This window comes from Ranitomeya imitator, chromosome 5 (assembly GCF_032444005.1).
Source record: "Ranitomeya imitator isolate aRanImi1 chromosome 5, aRanImi1.pri, whole genome shotgun sequence".
Lineage (NCBI taxonomy): Eukaryota > Metazoa > Chordata > Amphibia > Anura > Dendrobatidae > Ranitomeya > Ranitomeya imitator.
Window position 1 is genome coordinate 274334626 of NC_091286.1, and position 20317 is coordinate 274354942.

General features: G+C 42.5%; 1 protein-coding gene across 1 annotated transcript in view; it reads left to right on the top strand.

The window, feature by feature from the left end:
- NT5DC1 (5'-nucleotidase domain containing 1) overlaps positions 1 to 20317 on the top strand; it is a 394037-nt gene that overhangs the window by 355317 nt on the left and 18403 nt on the right. Inside the window, exon 10 of the mRNA XM_069726170.1 lies at positions 4751 to 4912. Coding sequence (XP_069582271.1) covers positions 4751 to 4912 — 162 coding nt within the window. The remainder of the gene's footprint in view (positions 1 to 4750; positions 4913 to 20317) is intronic.

The following is a 20317-nucleotide window of genomic DNA, read 5'->3' on the forward strand; positions in this document are numbered from 1 at the left end:
AAGCTGTTAGATACACCTTTCTCATGTTGCTAGTCTGCAATCTTATCAGGTGAGTGGTCTCACATTTCTATTTTCTCCGTACCACCGGATAAGACCCTATTGCGCTTTTTGTCTCCTAGCCTTCTCTCCATTCCTTTTAACATAAGGTCCTCCATTTGAGCAGTCCTGAAATTCCCCTCAGAAACTCCCAACTTAGAAATCTCAGCCTCATGGGTCACCGTCTCATTCTTGTCGTCAGCAAGGACTCACAGAGGGAATTCATCCGTCTCTGGCTGCAATGAGGATTCTTCATGGTTAGACCAGCCCCTGTCTGAGTAACTTGGCACCCCCGCCTTTTGCCATAAGCCTGAGAACAAGCTAAAGTCCCATACTATTATCACTGGGTGTAGCAGGTCTTTAACTTCTCCGACATCATTGTGCCAGAGTTCTTTTTTACAGTCACTCTAAGGGGTAGTCCTTAGCATCCCCGTTAATACAGCAGATGCCCAAGAGTTTCCAGGGGATCAACAGGTTGGGGAGTGTGGCCCTTACCATGGTCACCAAACTCCCCAAGTCGAGACACCAGTACTCCTTTTAAAGTCACAGGACCTGCCTGTGGCCCCTCACCGGTCTGATAGTCCATGTTGCAGGCTGGATAGGCATAATAAGAACAGTGCCACCCTATATTGCATTCCATCTGTACGGTGGACATAGGACAACGGACAGCTACATGCCAAGGACCGTGACATCTGTAACAAATTAAGTCATTAGGGAAACCGAAAGAGAATGGACACAGAGCAGTGATAAATAGTAAAATATCACAATTTTATTAACAAATACCAAAAGTATGCATAAATGTATCAGACACAGGATTTAAAATGAAAGACGACACCCTAGTGCCACGCCAGAGCAGGAGGTATACAGGATAATGCACCAATGTATAGATATATAAGAGCTAGTACATTCACTAAATACCGTATAGTTCTATATAATGGCTAGTTGATCAAATAGAGTTCTAAATTAACATAGTACATACTGTATATGTACAAACAGTGGCATAGATTAAAGTATCATTCATATTGCAGCAGTATTAGGAATGATACAATAAGGTGCCTAGTGCTTTCATAACGCTTCAGTATAAGCTGCCATGTAAGATCAGTGCCCAAAAATATTTTAACTAACTGTAAAGTGAGAGATAGAGAACCAGAGCATAAATGTGCAAGATACCATAACGGTATGCAGGTATAAGTGTCAAATATCCAGAGGAACTCCCCAATTACATGTAATGATGCATCAGCGCACACAAGAGTAACAAAAAAGTTTTTGCACAGGAGAGAAAACAACTGGAACCAACCTGCTCCTATAGACGTGGGTGGAAAGGGTTCCCAACGCGCGTTTCGCTTAATGCTTCTTTGGGGGAGAAGCATTAAGCGAAGCATTAAGAAGCAACCTAGGTCTGCATCGGCCTAGGAAGGGAATGGATAAATCTGTCCATAACAACGTGCTCGACCATCTGGGCTGGAGTTGAGGACTCGAGCTGCAACCACTTCAGTACGAGATGCAGTAAGTCAAACATTTGGGAGCGTGGGGGTTTGTCACCACAATACACCCAGTGGTGGACCCTTTGTGCTCTGACAAACAGTCACTCCTGAGCGTGCCAATATATCAGTTTTTAATTTGTGCATCCTATAAGGCCAGGTCATAATAAGCATTTGGGGGCTCGCCAGTTAGATAGTGGGCCATCACCTTTGTGCACTGCTCTGAAGCAGCTTTTCCCGTTCTGCTACACTTCCAAACACAGTCAAAAATGCCTCAACACCATCACCTGGAGTCATCATTTGCATAATTCGTCTTACAGCCTTCCAGACATATGAGTCATCACCTGGACTTGGGGGAGGGGGCTGTTTCTCTGCTGCAGGTTTGCCATGCCAGGAATTTCATCTGCCATTGCTGATGTTGGTTCTGCTGCATCAGAAGTTTATTTGTCTCCTGCTGGACATACTGCTGCTGGAGTTGCTACTGGTGCTACTGCGGTCGGCTTAGGATCAAGTGGTTGATCAGCTCCTCCATTTTGTCTGACCATTGTTACATCCCTATAGCCACCTTCACCCAGGACATGCAGTTTTTCCACAGCCATCACACTTGCTTCCTAGGGATCTTGCCCGCACTACTAGCCACCACCTGTGGTAGATTGGCTCACTCGGCTGTACATATAGGTAGACACATGAATGCTGTCTCTTTAAGTATCCCCTGTGGTTTACTAAAGATACTGCATAAACCAGTGCAAAGTTAACAAAATAAACATGGCCTTTCCGACCTAACAGGAAAACAAAACATAGCATATGGCACAGTCTGTGTTGCTGCAGGGATCCACCCACTAAGGAACAAACATAAAAAGGTCCAACTTTCCTTACCATGAGCACACACAGCTCTAGAGCTCTGATCTCCAGGTACACCCAGCACTGAATAACACAGAAGGCTGTGTATTTACCTTCTGGACTCTACCCTGGGGTAGAGGCATGGTCAACACTCCCAGAGCTGCTACTGCGCAGGTGCGGGTGGCGCCATCTTGGAGGAGGAAATTGTTTTTACATCTCCAGCAAGATGCCGGCACCGGCACAATAGTATCGATTGGATCTCTATATACACCGATAGCTGCTACTGCACAAGCGCGGCGGGCGCCATTTTCAAATTGATATTTTTTTTACACTTGCTCTATGTCAAGAATACTTATTAACTGGACACTAAACATGATATTATGCTGCAGCGCAGGTGCCACGGCTCACACCTGCCTGGAGAAGCATTTTTTTTTTTCAGTATGTACAGGTATTCATTATGTAAACTAGGGGGCAGGTCAGTGAGGGATCAGTGACCTGTCAGCAGTCTGCATTATGAATACCTAATCAGATCACCACATGAAGACCCCCCTCCAGGCCCGCCCCGGAGCATGAGCATATCATTAACACAAAACTGAAAGGATTAAAAAACAACCACAAGATGAATTTCATCAACCAAGGTATCATTTTAATCAGTATAACGGCGCCGACCTGACACTGTGTGTAGGTTACTGAGCACAATCCTGCTGACAGGTTCCCTTTAAACAAGCAGGAAAGAGACTAGGAGAAGCTCTGTGGAAACAGCCAATGGTGGGAGATCAAAAGGAATGTAGTTTTGCAAGACTGATAACAGGTCAAGAACTGATAGGGAGAGAGAGGAAGGTGAGCAGCTAACTGCTGAGGCCTCTTTCACACTTTAGTTGTTTGGCGTCAGTCACTACCGACATAGTGACGGATTGACGGATCCGTCACAATTGTTGAGAAAACGGTTCTAACGGATCCGTTTTTTTGACGGAACCGTTACTTGGGGGTTGTCTGGGAAAAGTATCTACTTTTTGGAGCATGCGCAATTGAAAAAACGGATTGGGGCGACGGATCCGCCGAAAAAACTGTTGCGGCGGATCTGTCGCCCATAGGCGGCCATTCTATGGAATGACGGACACGACGGATGCGTCGCGATCCGCCATTTCGGCGTTGACAAAAAACGTTTCAATGTCCATCTATTTTCAGAAAACGTCTGCCAAATTTCGACGGATCCGTCGCATGGCGGATGGAACGGACGACCATCCGTCACAATCCGTCGCTAATGCAAGTCTATGGGAAAATAACGGATCCGTCAAAAAAATTGACGGATCCGTTATTTGAGGAAAATGGCGGTTTTAGACTGACGCCAAACAACTAAAGTGTGAAAGAGGCCTGAGTTGAAATCATTGGGCTAGAGAGGTGACTGTGATCTCGGGAGTTAACTCTTCAGCCTGGAATGTAACTACTGCTCATACTTTGCCAAGCTTTTATAGCCTATCTCCGTTGCAACAAGCTCTACGCACTGTGAGATTAAAGCTCTTATAGCAGAAGAATGACAGCAGATAAATAAAAGCAAGTCAATTGCAAACTTGCTTATATTCATGCTGTCTAACTATATCAATTTTATAACATGAGAATAGTAATTTAATGATTGAATTGAGAAGCTTGAGTTATTAGAGTCTGGTTCAATGAATTAACATGATTGGGAAAAAAATATTCCTTCTTATCTATGACATTTCTACAAAACTTTTGTTCTTGTGTCTGTTTTTGTCTCTTACCTTTATTCCTATTTAAAAAAAATTTTTTTGTGCTGTTGTTCTTTACCTAATGGCTTGCGATTATGAGAGATAAAGGTTGTTCTTTGGTAGCATTGATGCAAATAGATTCGGAGGACCTGGTCCATCTATGGCCACTGGTCGGGAGCCTGAGATCTTTTTAACTGCCCCACTGGCGGCTCTTGTTTTGATTAATTTGGCGCAATGTCATTGTTGCGGCATGGCGCATATATAAAGTCACATCAAGCCATCTAATACAAAAGAAGAGATGTTGATGCCATCAGGTAAGAGGAGGTATTCATGGCTCCCATCAAGCAGCCACAGATTACTAGTATATGGCCAATGGACCAGGGCCTGCAGATTGAGTCACACAAACTCTAATGTTTGGTTTGGGGGGAAAACAATGATAATATTTTTCTATGTATGTTTTTGTATTGCAAATAAATCCCCAGTACTTATATATTGACTGCATTTCAGTAAGATTGTACTTGTATGTGAAAAGTCACAAATAATATCATTAACTAAAAGATCTCATTACTCATATGCTACATAGTTTCTTAATAATTTCATATGCCAGCATAAACTACCCTGCCAGGCTAATGGAGCCTTATAATTGAAGTATTTCCTGGCTTGCAGGTGGTGTATTTTGGTGACAGCATGCGGTCAGATATTTTTTCAGCCCGTCACTATAGCAACTGGGAGACTGTCCTCATCCTTGAGGAGTTAGAAGGTGGTGAAGTCCAAGAACCAGACGTGCCTGATTTTGGATCCTCCTTAAACAAGAAAGGAAAGTATGATGTAAGTGATCTTTACTGGGGTTTCTTCTCGAATGTGCATGCCTCTACGTCCCACAGGAAACCCTCTAGGAATGTACACAAACATCTCCCAATGTTATTTTCTGTTTTGACTAATGAGTAACATCAAAGTAAACTATTAATGATTTTAATAGCTGCGTAGTAGTAATTTTGCTCTGAAAATTTCCGGGTCTTTTTTTAACTGCGCAGACTGTGGAAGGATTGCTATTTGTGGTCCAGTATAACACTTTCATGTACACAAGAGTCAATAAACAGGCTACAGCGCAGCAAACATAGCTGAATGGCTCACAAGTTGTTATGCTGTTTGCTTACAGGATTAATGAAGGTAAATATGAAAACAGGAGGTGAAGTGTAGCCAGCTTAGGTACAGAGAGTGGTCTATACTGGATCCAAGGCTAACCACTATCTACAAAGGATCCAGTTTACTGCCACTTTTATAGGAATCTATGGGAACTTTTCACTGGTAAATAATTTTGCATCTTAATATGGCTTTATAGTGTGCGCATTTAATTCATTTTGGATTGATTTACTTGCAAGTAGTTTCTTAGAAGATTTCAACAGCTTGTGGCAATGGAGGGGATGTACTGGTTCTCCTTAAACCCTTACCACCGAAGCCTATTTTCATCTTCCTTTATTTATAATAAAAAAAAGATAAAACAAAAATTTGATGAAAAATTCACAATTTTCCAACTTTGAATTTATATGCCCTTAAAACAGATAATCATACCGATAACGATAATTAAAAAATAACATTTGCCACATGTCTACTTTACATCGGCATCATTTTTTAAACATTTTTAGTTAGAAATGTAGAAGGATTGAAAAGTTTATCAGCAATGTTTCATTTTCCAACAAAATTTCCAAAACCTATTTTATTAGATACCATTTCACATTTGAAGTGACATTTGGGGTATATATGTCAAAAGAATGCTCAAGTGACCCCATTTTAAATATTGTACCCTTCAAGGTATTCAAAACCATATTTAGGAAGTTAGTTAACTCTTCAAGTGCTTCACAGGAATTTAAACAAAGTGGAAACAAAAAATGAAATATTTGTTATTTTCCGCAAAAATGTTGCTTTAGCCCCAAAGTTTTCATTTTCACAAGAGTAACAGGAGAAAATGTGGTGTGCAATTTCTCCTAAGTATGCCAATACCCTGTGTGTGTGGTCGAAAACTACTTTTGAGGCAAAATAAAAAGCTCAGAAGGGAAGTAGCACCATATTACAGTGCAGATTTTGCTGGACTGGTTTGCAGGTGCCATGTCACATTTGCAGAACCCCTGAAGTGCCAAAACAGGAGAACCCCCATAAGTGACCCCATTTTACAAACTGCACCCCTCGGTGAATTTATTTACAGGTGCAGAAAGCATTTTGACACCTCAGGCGTGTCACAAAATGTTATACTATCAAGTGGTGAAGAAAAATAATTACATTATTATTACAAAAATGTTTTTAGTCCCAGATTTCCCATTTTCACAAGGGGAAATAAGTAAAAATGTCCCCATAATTTGTTTAACAATTTCCCCTGAACATGACAATACCATATATGTGGCTTACAGTGGTGTTTGGCCTCACAGCAGGGCTCAGGAAGAAAGAAATACTATTTGACTTTTGGAGCACAGGTTTTCCTATCATTTGTGGATTCCATTTGCAGAGCCCCTTAGTGCGAGAACAGCAGAGAAACCCCTCAAGTGACCTCATTTTGGAAATTACACCCCTAGAAGGATTCATCTAATGTTATAGTGACTAGTGATGAGCGAGTATACTCGTTGCTCAGTTTTTCCCGAGCACGCTCGGGTGGCCTCCGAGTATTTATGACTGCTCGGAGATTTAGTTTTCATCACAGCAGCTGGGTGATTTGCACCTACTAGGCAGCTTGATTACATGTGGGGATTCCCTAGTAACCAGGTAACCCCCACATGTACTCAGGCTGGGTAGTAGCTGTAAATCATCCAGCTGCGGCAAGGAAAACTAAATCTCTGAGCACTAAAAAATACTCTGAGACCACCGAGCATGCTCGGGAAAACCTGAGCAGCGAGTATACTCGCTCATCACTAATAGTGACGATTATGTTTCTGGAAAACATCCATGGAGTCAAACATAATGAGTGTTGCAGAATGAAAATTGCAAATCGTAGTGCCCATACATTTTGCTCTGCTTGTTCTTCAGGAAATATAGACTTCATAAATTAAGTGGGCTCGCCTTGATACAGTAATATCAAACATGTGGACACTATACACAGTTTAGGCAAAATGTGGGGCTCGGAAGGGAGGGAGTATTTGGATTTTGTAGCGCAGATTTTGCTGGATTTTTTGGTGGTAGAAATGGCGCTCTTCCAGAACCTTTCTGCTACCAGTAACGTAATAGCCTCCTATATTTCCGTTAACAGGTGAGGACCTGAGTGAAGGTTTGTTTTTGTTGTGGGTTGAGTTGAAGCTTTTATTGTTATTGGTAGCATTTTGAATTCGTTCATACTGTATTTATCCTGTGCCTTTAGCTGAGAAATGACATTGGGGTTTCTGTCTAAATTTCTGATATATGGGATTCAGATGACACCCCAACGCATCCATTCACTATAATGAGGGAGCAGAGTTACTCTGGATTCCATCTGGCCTCTTTTCTTTGGTGTCTTTCTCTTCAAAGGTGCACAAAACTGTGGCTGACCACGCTTTCGTGCATGCCTAAAAATACGCTTTCAATAGACAGAGAAATACCCAGATAGTTGTCGGCGCTTCCGTCACAAGCTTCTCGTGGTAATGAAATAGAATCGTTAATTTAGGAGTTACAGGATAAAACAACGCGTTTTGACTCCAAACATCCTGGAGTCTTCTTCAGGTTTTTAAAAAATATGTATCTCATATATAAAAATACCACATTCGCTTTATACTGTGCCGTATTTAGAGTTTATGCTGCCCTAGGCACTTTTAATGCTGCCTCCCCCATTGGTGAGTATGACACTATCGGCAGTGACTTTGGCAAAAATCGCTGATGTGAAAGTAGCCTTTTCCAGCAGATCCGGCAGTTTTTCCGCATCTGCCGTGTAACGGATCACTTACGGCAATACTGCGTTCGGCCTCATTCATTCCCTATGGGACTTGCGGACATGTGCGGCACTTGCGGTTTTGCTGTGATCCAGCAAATGCGGTACTTGCAGCAATGGAAAAAAGCAGTGTTTTTTTTTTGTCTCGCCGCAAGTGCAAAACCGCAAATGCCGCACATTTCCGCAAGTAGCCATCACTACCTGTCCCTGCAACTTGCTAGCTCATCCATAACCATCCCTCCCTGACCTAAAACTACACTATAAAGGTTTAGAAAAACAATGTATTAACTGACCTATTCCTATGATAATGAGGGTTCCAGGCTACGGCGTAGACTGGGATGGGCAGTCTCCGGGTCTCCATTCTCTCTCTGTGCACACCCTCAGTCCCTCACCGCTCACAGCAGCATACCGGCAAAGGTGTATCTAGGGTTTCTGGCACCCGGGGCAAGAATTCAGTTTGGCGCCCCCCCAGGATATATGCGGTTTGCACACTTAGTCATGTACCCACAAGCTCCTCTCATAAATGCACTCAATGTTCAGTGAAAAAACTGAGAAGCAGAAGAGAAGCTCGTTGTCATAGGACCATATGTATGAAAGTTGCATATGAGTGAAGTGTCCATGTGATGACTACTGGGTCCTGCAGAGCTGAATCCTGACATCGCAGCTTCTGAGTTCTCACAACTAATGCACTGCTCACTTTTAGGATTCTTCCTTGCCAGTGGACAGTCATGTCAGCACAAGCATGTGATTTGTATACTTCTGACCACATTCCGACTAGACGTGCCCGGCCTCGCTCAGTTGATTTTCATTGACTGAGGCTCGTGTGGTCTCTGAGTATTTATGACTGCTCGGAGATTTAGGTTTCATCGCCGCAGCTGAATGATTTACAGCTACTAGCCAGCCTAAGTACATGTGGGGGTTGCCTGGTTGCTAGGGAATCCCCACATGTAATCAAGCGGTAAATCACTCAGCTGCGGCGATGAAAACTAAATCTCCGAGCAGCCATAAATACTTGGAGACCACCCGAGCGTGCTCGGGAAAACCCGAGCAACGAGTACACTCGCTCATCACTAGTCAGCACGTGACCGCATGTATGTAAAATCACCAGCTAAAGAGAATGCTGACAGCATGCAGTGTGCACTGTGAGAATTCAGAAGTCTGTAATCACAAAGAATGACTGCAGACTCATTACAAACCTGGACATCCCCTTTAATGCTCCTAACATAAATAAAAACATGAGTTAGTCAGTATAACAAATAACATTTATATCCAGGTACCTTATAGATGACGTCGTCTCTGGAGCCGTTCTCCTTCTTTTCTTCATCTTGTCCAGACCCATGATGAGTTCTCATCCACAGCCGACTCTGCAGACTTCCATCTTCTCCGCTCTTTTGCAGAAAATCTCCACATGATGCCCTTAAAGATACAAGTGTCATTATCTTGCTCCTGAGTAAAAAATTGCCTCTCACTATACTGTCTGCACAAAATATGACCCCCACACTTTCCCTCTTATGGTGCATGCTCTTCACACTGACCTCTCCTTTCCATACCGGCCACCTCTTCACACTATCCTCTCACACTGTGTTCCCCCTATAGGCCCAGTATTTATACTGTACTCTCTTATCACACTCCCCCTCCTTGGTATACTGTCCCCTCCTGGCTGTGTCCTTACACTGTCCCCCCATGCTACGAACCCACTACTCAGTTTCTATTCTGTGCCCATTCACTTTTCTCCCCCGCACTGTCTCCTCACATTATTCCCCTCCCTCCTCATACTGTCTCCTCACACATCTCTCCTGTTTACCATACTGTCTCCTCATATATTTACCCCCTCACTTTCTATACTGCCTGCTTACCTGACTCCCCAGACTGTGTCTGCACACATCCCATCACCCTCTGTTAGGGGTCGAGTTCCCGCCTCTGCACAGGGAGAATCTTGAGCCATCTCCACTGTGGTTTCCCATTCTTCTCCAGCCACAGAGGAGCCTGCTCAGCGGAGACGTCGGTCCCAGCGTCTGGCTCAGCCTGATACTGTGTGGATGGTTTCTGCTGCTTTCCCAGGCTCAGCCATTGTAGTCAGTACTGGTCAGCAGCGAGCAGACGTCTCTGGGACTAAGTCCTGCTTTTTCCCTTTTGGGCATGCCCAAGGTAAGACCTCTTATTGGAGGTGAGGGTTCACATGCTCAGGTACTGCTGCAGCTTCCATTGGTCCTCTAAGAAGGTCCTGAAGTTCCTCTGGTATTGTAGCAGCTTCCATTGGTCCTTTAAGAAGGTCCTGAAGCTGCTGCCGCCATAAAAGGTTTGCGTGGCCCCACGGCCATGCGCTAGTATCACTTCATGTTATGAGCTTGCTATTTGTGGTCGCGCCTGAATGCGGATAGTAACATAGTAACATAGTAACATAGTTAGTAAGGCCGAAAAAAGACATTTGTCCATCCAGTTCAGCCTATATTCCATCATAATAAATCCCCAGATCTACGTCCTTCTACAGAACCTAATAATTGTATGATACAATATTGTTCTGCTCCAGGAAGACATCCAGGCCTCTCTTGAACCCCTCGACTGAGTTCGCCATCACCACCTCCTCAGGCAAGCAATTCCAGATTCTCACTGCCCTAACAGTAAAGAATTCTCTTCTATGTTGGTGGAAAAACCTTCTCTCCTCCAGACGCAAAGAATGCCCCCTTGTGCCCGTCACCTTCCTTGGTATAAACAGATCCTCAGCGAGATATTTGTATTGTCCCCTTATATACTTCTACATGGTTATTAGATCGCCCCTCAGTCGTCTTTTTTCTAGACTAAATAATCCTAATTTCGCTAATCTATCTGGGTATTGTAGTTCTCCCATCCCCTTTATTAATTTTGTTGCCCTCCTTTGTACTCTCTCTAGTTCCATTATATCCTTCCTGAGCACCGGTGCCCAAAACTGGACACAGTACTCCATGTGCGGTCTAACTAGGGATTTGTACAGAGGCAGTATAATGCTCTCATCATGTGTATCCAGACCTCGTTTAATGCACCCCATGATCCTGTTTGCCTTGGCAGCTGCTGCCTGGCACTGGCTGCTCCAGGTAAGTTTATCATTAACTAGGATCCCCAAGTCCTTCTCCCTGTCAGATTTACCCAGTGGTTTCCCATTCAGTGTGTAATGGTGATATTGATTCCTTCTTCCCATGTGTATAACCTTACATTTATCATTGTTAAACCTCATCTGCCACCTTTCAGCCCAAGTTTCCAACTTATCCAGATCCATCTGTAGCAGAATACTATCTTCTCTTGTATTAACTGCTTTACATAGTTTTGTATCATCTGCAAATATCGATATTTTACTGTGTAAACCTTCTACCAGATCATTAATGAATATGTTGAAGAGAACAGGTCCCAATACTGACCCCTGCGGTACCCCACTGGTCACAGCGACCCAGTTAGAGACTATACCATTTATAACCACCCTCTGCTTTCTATCACTTAGCCAGTTACTAACCCATTTACACACATTTTCCCCCAGACCAAGCATTCTCATTTTGTGTACCAACCTCTTGTGCGGCACGGTATCAAACGCTTTGGAAAAATCGAGATATACCACGTCCAATGACTCACCGTGGTCCAGCCTATAGCTTACCTCTTCATAAAAACTGATTAGATTGGTTTGACAGGAGCGATTTCTCATAAACCCATGCTGATATGGAGTTAAACAGTTATTCTCATTGAGATAATCCAGAATAACATCCCTCAGAAACCCTTCAAATATTTTACCAACAATAGAGGTTAGACTTACTGGCCTATAATTTCCAGGTTCACTTTTAGAGCCCTTTTTGAATATTGGCACCACATTTGCTATGCGCCAGTCCTGCGGAACAGACCCTGTCGCTATAGAGTCCCTAAAAATAAGAAATAATGGTTTATCTATTACATTACTTAGTTCTCTTAGTACTCGTGGGTGTATGCCATCCGGACCCGGAGATTTATCTATTTTAATCTTATTTAGCCGGTTTCGCACCTCTTCTTGGGTTAGATTGGTGACCCTTAATATAGGGTTTACATTGTTTCTTGGGATTTCACCTAGCATTTCATTTTCCACCGTGAATACCGTGGAGAAGAAGGTGTTTAATATGTTAGCTTTTTCCTCGTCATCTACAACCATTCTTTCCTCACTATTTTTTAAGGGGCCTACATTTTCAGTTTTTATTCTTTTATTATTGATATTGTTGAAGAACAGTTTGGGATTAGTTTTACTCTCCTTAGCAATGTGCTTCTCTGTTTCCTTTTTGGCAGCTTTAATTAGTTTTTTAGATAAAGTATTTTTCTCCCTATAGTTTTTTAGAGCTTCAATGGTGCCATCCTGCTTTAGTAGTGCAAATGCTTTCTTTTTACTGTTAATTGCCTGTCTTACTTCTTTGTTTAGCCACATTGGGTTTTTCCTATTTCTAGTCCTTTTATTCCCACAAGGTATAAACCGCTTACACTGCCTATTTAGGATGTTCTTAAACATTTCCCATTTATTATCTGTATTCTTATTTCTGAGGATATTGTCCCAGTCTACCAGATTAAGGGCATCTCTAAGCTGGTCAAACTTTGCCTTCCTAAAGTTCAGTGTTTTTGTGACTCCCTGACAAGTCCCCCTAGTGAAAGACAGGTGAAACTGTACAATATTGTGGTTGCTATTTCCTAGATGCCCAACCACCTGCAGATTTGTTATTCTGTCAGGTCTATTAGATAGTATTAGGTCTAAAAGTGCTGCTCCTCTGGTTGGATTCTGCACCAATTGTGAAAGATAATTTTTCTTGGTTATTAGCAGAAACCTGTTGCCTTTATGGGTTTCACAGGTTTCTGTTTCCCAGTTAATATCCGGGTAGTTAAAGTCCCCTATAACCAGGACCTCATTATGGGTTGCAGCTTCATCTATCTGCTTTAGAAGTAGACTTTCCATGGTTTCTGTTATATTTGGGGGTTTGTAACAGACCCCAATGAGAATTTTGTTACCATTTTTCCCTCCATGAATTTCGACCCATATGGATAGGGTTTGGTTGAAATAAGCCCCTAGAATAGAATACTGGCACGTCCGGTGAGGAATTTGTATGTATGTATTCAGGGCTGGCTAATAGCCACTAGAATTCCGGTTCCACCATAGAGGAGTGTTTGTGTGCTTCTCTGTGTGCATGACCACTGACTGCCATCAGCTCAGCAGTTAGCTGTGTTCCTCTGTGACGCTAACAGGGCACAGCATGTTCTTTTCAGTGAGACTCAGTGAAGTGACTGAGTTCATTTATACCGCCATATGGTGCTGTCATCTTCTAGCAGCAGGTTCTCTCCTGCACGTTGGACCCCGGGCTGCAAACACACCAAATATAACATCTATATTAACTCGGTGCGTTCCGCCAGTCCTTACACCCTCACTCCCCGTACTCTGTCTACATACATTTTTCACATCGCCACTTATACAGTGTCCACAGACATTCCCCCGTTCACTTCCCATACTGTCTCCACTCATCTCCCATACTGTTTCCTCATACATGCCCCCCATTCCCCTGTACTGTTTCCCCATCTCCCCCTTTGATCTTTATTTTGTGTCCTCAAATCTCCCCCACACATTAAATCCCCCCATCCCTACTTAAAATCTCCCCACACACAATAAATAACCCCATTTCCAATCCAAATCTCATCCCACACATTAAAAACCCCCATCCCCACTCCAATTCTCCCCACACACAATAAATCCCCCATCCCCACTCTAATTCTCCCCACATAATAAATCCCCTCATCCCCACTAAAATTCTCCACACATAATAAATCCCCCCATCCCCACTCATTTTGTCCCCCCTTCATGCACTTAATCTTCGGTATCTTCTGCTCCTCTGGAGCACTTACCGCCAGTGTTCGCCTCTGCAGCGCAAGTGAGCGAAATCAGCAGCGTGATCAGCGTCCCATCTTGTATGCATGTCTCGGCACCGCCCTCCCATCTTGTATGCATGGCTTGGCTCCCGGGTCCCATCTTGTATGCATGGCTCGGCTCCCCCATCCCATCTTGTATGCATGGCTCGGCTCCCCATCCCATCTTGTATGCATGGCTCGGCTGCCCCTCCCATCCTTGTATGCATGGCTCCCCTGTCCCATCTTGTATGCATAGCTCCCCCTCCCATCCTGCATGCATGGCTCCCCCCTCCCATCTTGTATGCATGGCTCGGCTCTCCCTCCCATCTTGTATGCATGGCTCGGCTCCCCCCTCCCATCTTGTATGCATGGCTCAGCTCCCCCCTCCCATTTTGTATGCATGGCTCAGCTCCCCCTCCCATCTTGTATGCATGGCTCTGCTCTCCCCATCTTGTATGCATGGCTCCCCCCTCCCATCTTGCTTGCATGGCTCGCCTCCCCCCCGTCTTGTATCTGTGGCTCCCTCATCCTCCTCTGTCCTCCTTCACCCTCCCCATCCTCCTCTCCCATCCTCCTCCTCCCCGTCCTTCTTCATCCTCCCCCGGCCGTCATACTCACCCTCCTCACAGCGCACTGAACAAACTCCCTGCATCTCTGTCCTGACTCCGCTCACACAGGAAGAACCTGCCGCACTGGGTCACGTGGTACCGCTCATTAAGGTCATGAATATGCGTCCATATTCATCACCTTAATGAGCGGTACCACGTGACAGCTGAGCACAGGACGAGCTGCCAGCGCTGAGACCATCAGAGTTGCAGGCACCGCTGGAAGATGGTGAGTATATTGTCTTCAAGGAGGTGGGGAGGGGAGGGGGCAGTTGACCCCAGACTTTAAAAAAAAAAAAACCTTGCTCGGGTGCCGTCCCCCGCATGCTGGCACCCTAGACCCGTGCCTAGTGGCAAATACGGTCCTGGCTTTATATATACCTTGCTTCACAAGAGACTAAAGGAGCAGAACTGTTGCACCTGTGCTATCATTCAACATGGAGCAAAATCGATAACATCTAATAGCACAAGTGAAAAATTCATGATAAAACAACATTTAACCTGCGAAAGCACTTTTGTTATTTATGTAGTCATCTGTTCATGTGGCTGCAATATGTCGGTCGTACGACCCAAACGCTAAGAGCTAGAATGAATGGTCATCGCCATAATACTAAAATTGCTTTTGTCCAAGACAGTTTATCTAGACATTTATTAATTATTCATAAAAAAAAAATTTAATATCACTTTCATTCCTGTAGAATCCATCCCTGAAAATGTATTGAATCGCAATCAAGTGCTGAATAGGAAAGAATCTTTTTGGATTTACCAACTCCAGACTTTATTTCCCAATGGTCTCAATGATGTGGTTGAAAAAGTTTGATCAATAATGCCGACTGAATCATGCAATGTTGTTGAATTTTAGAGGAGAAAAGAAAGAAAAGGGAAGGGAAAGAAAAAAGGAAAAAAAAAAGAAAAGGGATTTTAATTTTTGGGGATTTTTTTTTATGGAGGATTAGCCTCCCTTTCATCTGGTTGGGTGTGGCTATAGAGCTCCCTCAACATTCTGCTCCTTTAGTTTCTTGTGAAGCAAGGTATATATAAAGCAAATGTGGTATACTTTTTTTATATATATAATATACATTTTTTTTTTTAAAACCTGAAGAAGACTCCTAGATGTTTGGAGTCGAAACACGTTGTTTTATCCTGTAACTCCTAAATAAACGATTCTATTTCATTACCACAAGAATCTTGTGACGGAAGAATCGGCAACTATCTGGGTATTTCTCTGTCTATTGATTGCTTTCACCACGGTTGTCTGAAGCCTCCCGTGAGCCCAGCTGGTCGAACTGCAGTCCGCCTCCTCGGGATTCCTGTGGGATCCTGTTTATGCCTCATTTTGCCGGTTTCAGGTGAGGGCAACTGTTATAACGTCAATTTAGCAACAGTTTTTACTACACTTAGATTGTGCGCGGTGTTTGTTCCCCTTTTTTCTTTCCCTATCTCTTAGGGTCAGTTTGATTCATAAAAATACGCTTTAAAAGACAGACACTGCCGTATCACAGGCCATACAAGAGTTTATAGTGACTCCATCTGCCTTATTACAGTAAATTTTCCATTGAGAGTTTTCTCTGAATCATGTTTGTCAGAGATTTAGATGTAAACCTCGATGTCGGTGCTCAGCACAGAATAACTATGAGCGGAGCCTTACTTCTCTTGGGAGGCACAATGAACAAATCAACAGCAAGTGAAGAACTGATTCTATTTAGTTTTTATACCATTTCTCGTGTGGTACAAGTAATTACACAGATTTTTTCTTTAGGTCGGTGCAATTACTACAATACCAGCAGTATCAAATATGTGTACTTTTTTTGTATATTTTTGTTTTTACACACAGTGGGGGAAATAAGTATTTGATCCCTTGCTGATTTTGTAAGTTTGCCCACTGACAAAGACATGAACAGTCTATAATTTTAAGGGTAGGCTAATATTAGCATTGAGAGATAGAATACCAAAAATAAAATCCAGAAAATCACATTGTATAAATTATATAAATTTATTTACATTTTGCAGTAAGAAATAAGTATTTGACCCCTCTGGCAAACAAGACTTAATACTTGGTGGCATGGGAGAAGATTATGCAAATTAGCTCTATTGCAAAATAGAAACTATCTTGCAAGTACCAATTAGGAGAGGTGCCCACCTTATCAATCACTATCTGACTCTATGCTTTGCAACATGATCAGAGAGAGAAATGCTTAAGGTACTGTCACACTAAGCGACGCTGCAGCGATACCGACAACAATGTCGATCGCTGCAGCGTCGCTGTTTGGTCGCTGGAGAGCTGTCACACAGACAGCTCTCCAGCGACCAACGATCCCGAAGTCCCCGGGTAACCAGGATAAATATCGGGTTACTAAGCGCAGGGCCATGCTTAGTAACCCGATATTTACCCTGGTTACCGTTGTAAATGTAAAAAAAAAACACTACATACTTACATTCCCGGTGTCTGGTCATGTCCCTCGCCTTCAGCTTCCCGCACTGACTGAGCGCCGGCCGTAAAGTACAGCGGTGACGTCACCGCTGTTCTGTGCTTTACGGCTGGCCGGCGCTCACCAGTCAGTGCGGGAAGCTGAAGGCGAGGGACATGACCAGACACCGGGAATGTAAGTATGTAGTGTTTTTTTTTTTACATTTACAACGGTAACCAGGGTAAACATCGGGTTACTAAGCGTGGCCCTGCGGTTAGTAACCCGATGTTTACCCTGGTTACCAGTGAAGACATCGCTGAATCGGCGTCACACACGCCGATTCAGCGATGTCAGCGGGAGATCCAGCGACAAAATAAAGTGCTGGAATTTCCCCAGCGACCAACGATCTCCCAGCAGGGGCCTGATCGTTGGTCGCTGTCACACATAACGATTTTGTTAACGATATCGTTGCTACGTCACAAAAAGCAACGATATCGTTAACGATATCGTTATGTGTGACGGTACCTTTAGCCAGAAACTCATCTACACACAGCCTGTATTGTGGTGGGCATTTGCTGAAGCTGAGGCATTCCAGGTGACAGTAAAGATTTAGCTTTTGATGTTTCTTCACTACAGATTGTGATTATTGTTCTGTACATGCAGAATTGGGATAAAGTTACAATGACAATGATTAGGATCTAGGATCCCAGGAGGATTCAGGATAATGTTAGCAGATAATTATATTGAGTTACAAAATGTACATTGGTTTTTCCTTGGGACATGTTACTAACCACAAAGTTCTCATATTTATTTCTGAGAAAGTACACAGGATGTAAGAATGTGAACATCAGCAAATTATTGCACATATACCTGCCACATATCAGTAACCAATGTCTCCTACAGTTTGCTTACTGCTGCATAACATTTGTAGTATCCTGTTTGAGACCTTATATTTTTGTTACTTAGTACTCTGTGATCCCCCTGATTTTGAGTTTTTCATCACCAGTAAACAAAAGCAACTGAATTGTAAAAATACTATGTAATGGTATTTTGCTTGTAACCCTCCTGTATACTTGGGTATACAGGGACCCATTTGCAATACATGAACTTTGATGTTTTTATATCCAGCTCTAGTTTATACTTGGCTATATTACATGTGTCATGAATGTCATTTTTATCTTGCAGGCTAAGGCAATGTTCCCACGATGAGTGGTGCTTGTTTGATGCTGCAGATTTTCTCCAACATTAGCTAGATTAGGTTACTTGAGGGTTTTTTTGATTGTGCTTTTGAATGCTTTTGGGTTTTTTTTTACATGCATTTTATCACATTTGTCAGCTGTCGCTTTCGGATGCATCTTGTTTTAACCCCTTACTGACATCGGACGTATTAGTACGCCGATGTCAGTATCCCCCGCTTTGATGTTGGCTCCAGCGGTGAGTGAAATAAAGAGTGAATACCAAAGGGGTCTGAATACTTTCCGTACCCACTGTAAGTCTTTATTGCTGAAGTCATGTGTGGATTCCATGCATTTTTAGCGCTTTTCCACTGGGAAATGCAATAAGAACTCATGAGGTTTTTTACGTTCGGATTTTCCTCATCTCGCTCAAGTCTATGGGGAAAATTGACAAATATATGCTGCTGTATGCAGCATCAAAAAAAGAAGCAAACACGCTTTGCGGGAACTTAGCCTAAAATATTTGTAAGAATGTGCAGTCCTATTTAAAGATGTGGAATGTGCAGTCTAATTGTACTCTTTAAAGCTATGAAATAATTCCGTAAGCTACACCACTCTTTGGAAAGGACCGCCATGATGAACTCTTTAGCGTCTGCAATTTGAGACAAGGAAGACAGTGTATTAGCTGGATTCCAATAGAGACATAAAGGCAAAGATCATGCAAAGTGGTGTAATCCTAGATATTTCGTGTACGGCACTACGCCTATGATTTCTTGCAGCTGTAAGACTTGTCTTTGCCAAAGTTAACAATAACAACTATTGCAGCCCTTTGAGATATTTCGTAGGAAAATAAGTTCATCTTTTCGTAGTAACCAGTGATTAAAAACTTATGAAACGCTAATTTACAGTAATGGCGAGGAAGATACAGACACCTAAATATATCATTTTAATAGGCAACTAAATTATTTGATGGGAATGATTTATAGCTTAGGGCACATTAATAAGCTAAAGTCTGGTGTTACAAGGGCCTGTGATTTGTGCCATGTACAACATGTTCCTGATTCATTCTTAGGAACAGCTATCATGAGTTATGCCACGCTTTAAAGGGAATGGGTCAGCAGGTTTTTGCTATGTAATCCGAGAGCATTATGATGTTGGTACAGAGACCTTGATTCCAGTGGTGTATCACTGTGCTGCTTCTTCTGGTTTCATTAAAATCAGAGTTTGGTCAGCAGTAGGTTATCACTAGAGGACTAGTTGTTGTGTGCTAAGAAGTCCTGCTCTGTGTGACCCCGCCTCCACCACTGATTACCAGCTTCTACCAATTTACAGTATACACAGAAAGCAGCCAATCACTGCTGTGGGCGGGGTTATACAGAGGTCAGCATTCAGAGAACTGCTAGATCTGCAGCAAAGAGAACAGTCATGCCCCAACATCATGCATGATTACATATAAAAAACCTGGTGACAGATTCCCTTTAACGGCTTTGTGCATATAGTCATAGTCTACTACTATCCTTCTACTATAGGATAGGAGCGAAAAGAGTAACAAATGGATTCAGGAGCAAAGTACAAATAGGCTTTTTAGTAGTATGTAGCCATGGAAATATATACAGGCTGTATACACAGAATAATGGGATTCTTTTAACTGTTAGAAAAGTTGCTCCTTTTTCTACACCAAGGCAATAAATCTATCAGGAAATAATTTTTGTAACTTATATGGCCGCATTTTATTCCCTGGCTCAAAGGTAAATCTGCCCACACATGCCTGGTTTCAGTTTTGCAGCACAACTATGCATAGTAATGCAGCAAAACTGTACTCACGGTGTGTGTGTGTGTGTATATATATTTATATATATATATATATATTTATATATGTGTGTGTGTATATGTGTATATATATATATATATATATATATATATATATATATATATATATATATATATATATATATATATATATATATATATATATATATATATATATATATATATATATATACATATACAGTGGGACAAAAAAGTATTTAGTCAGTTAGCAATAGTGCAAGTTCCACCACTTAAAAAGATGAGAGGCGTCTGTAATTTACATCATAGGTAGACCTCAACTATGGGAGACAAACTGAGAAAAAAAAATCCAGAAAATCACATTGTCTGTTTTTTTAACAATTTATTTGCATATTATGGTGGAAAATAAGTATTTGGTCAGAAACAAAATTTCATCTCAATACTTTGTAATATATCCTTTGTTGGCAATGACAGAGGTCAAACGTTTTCTGTAAGTCTTC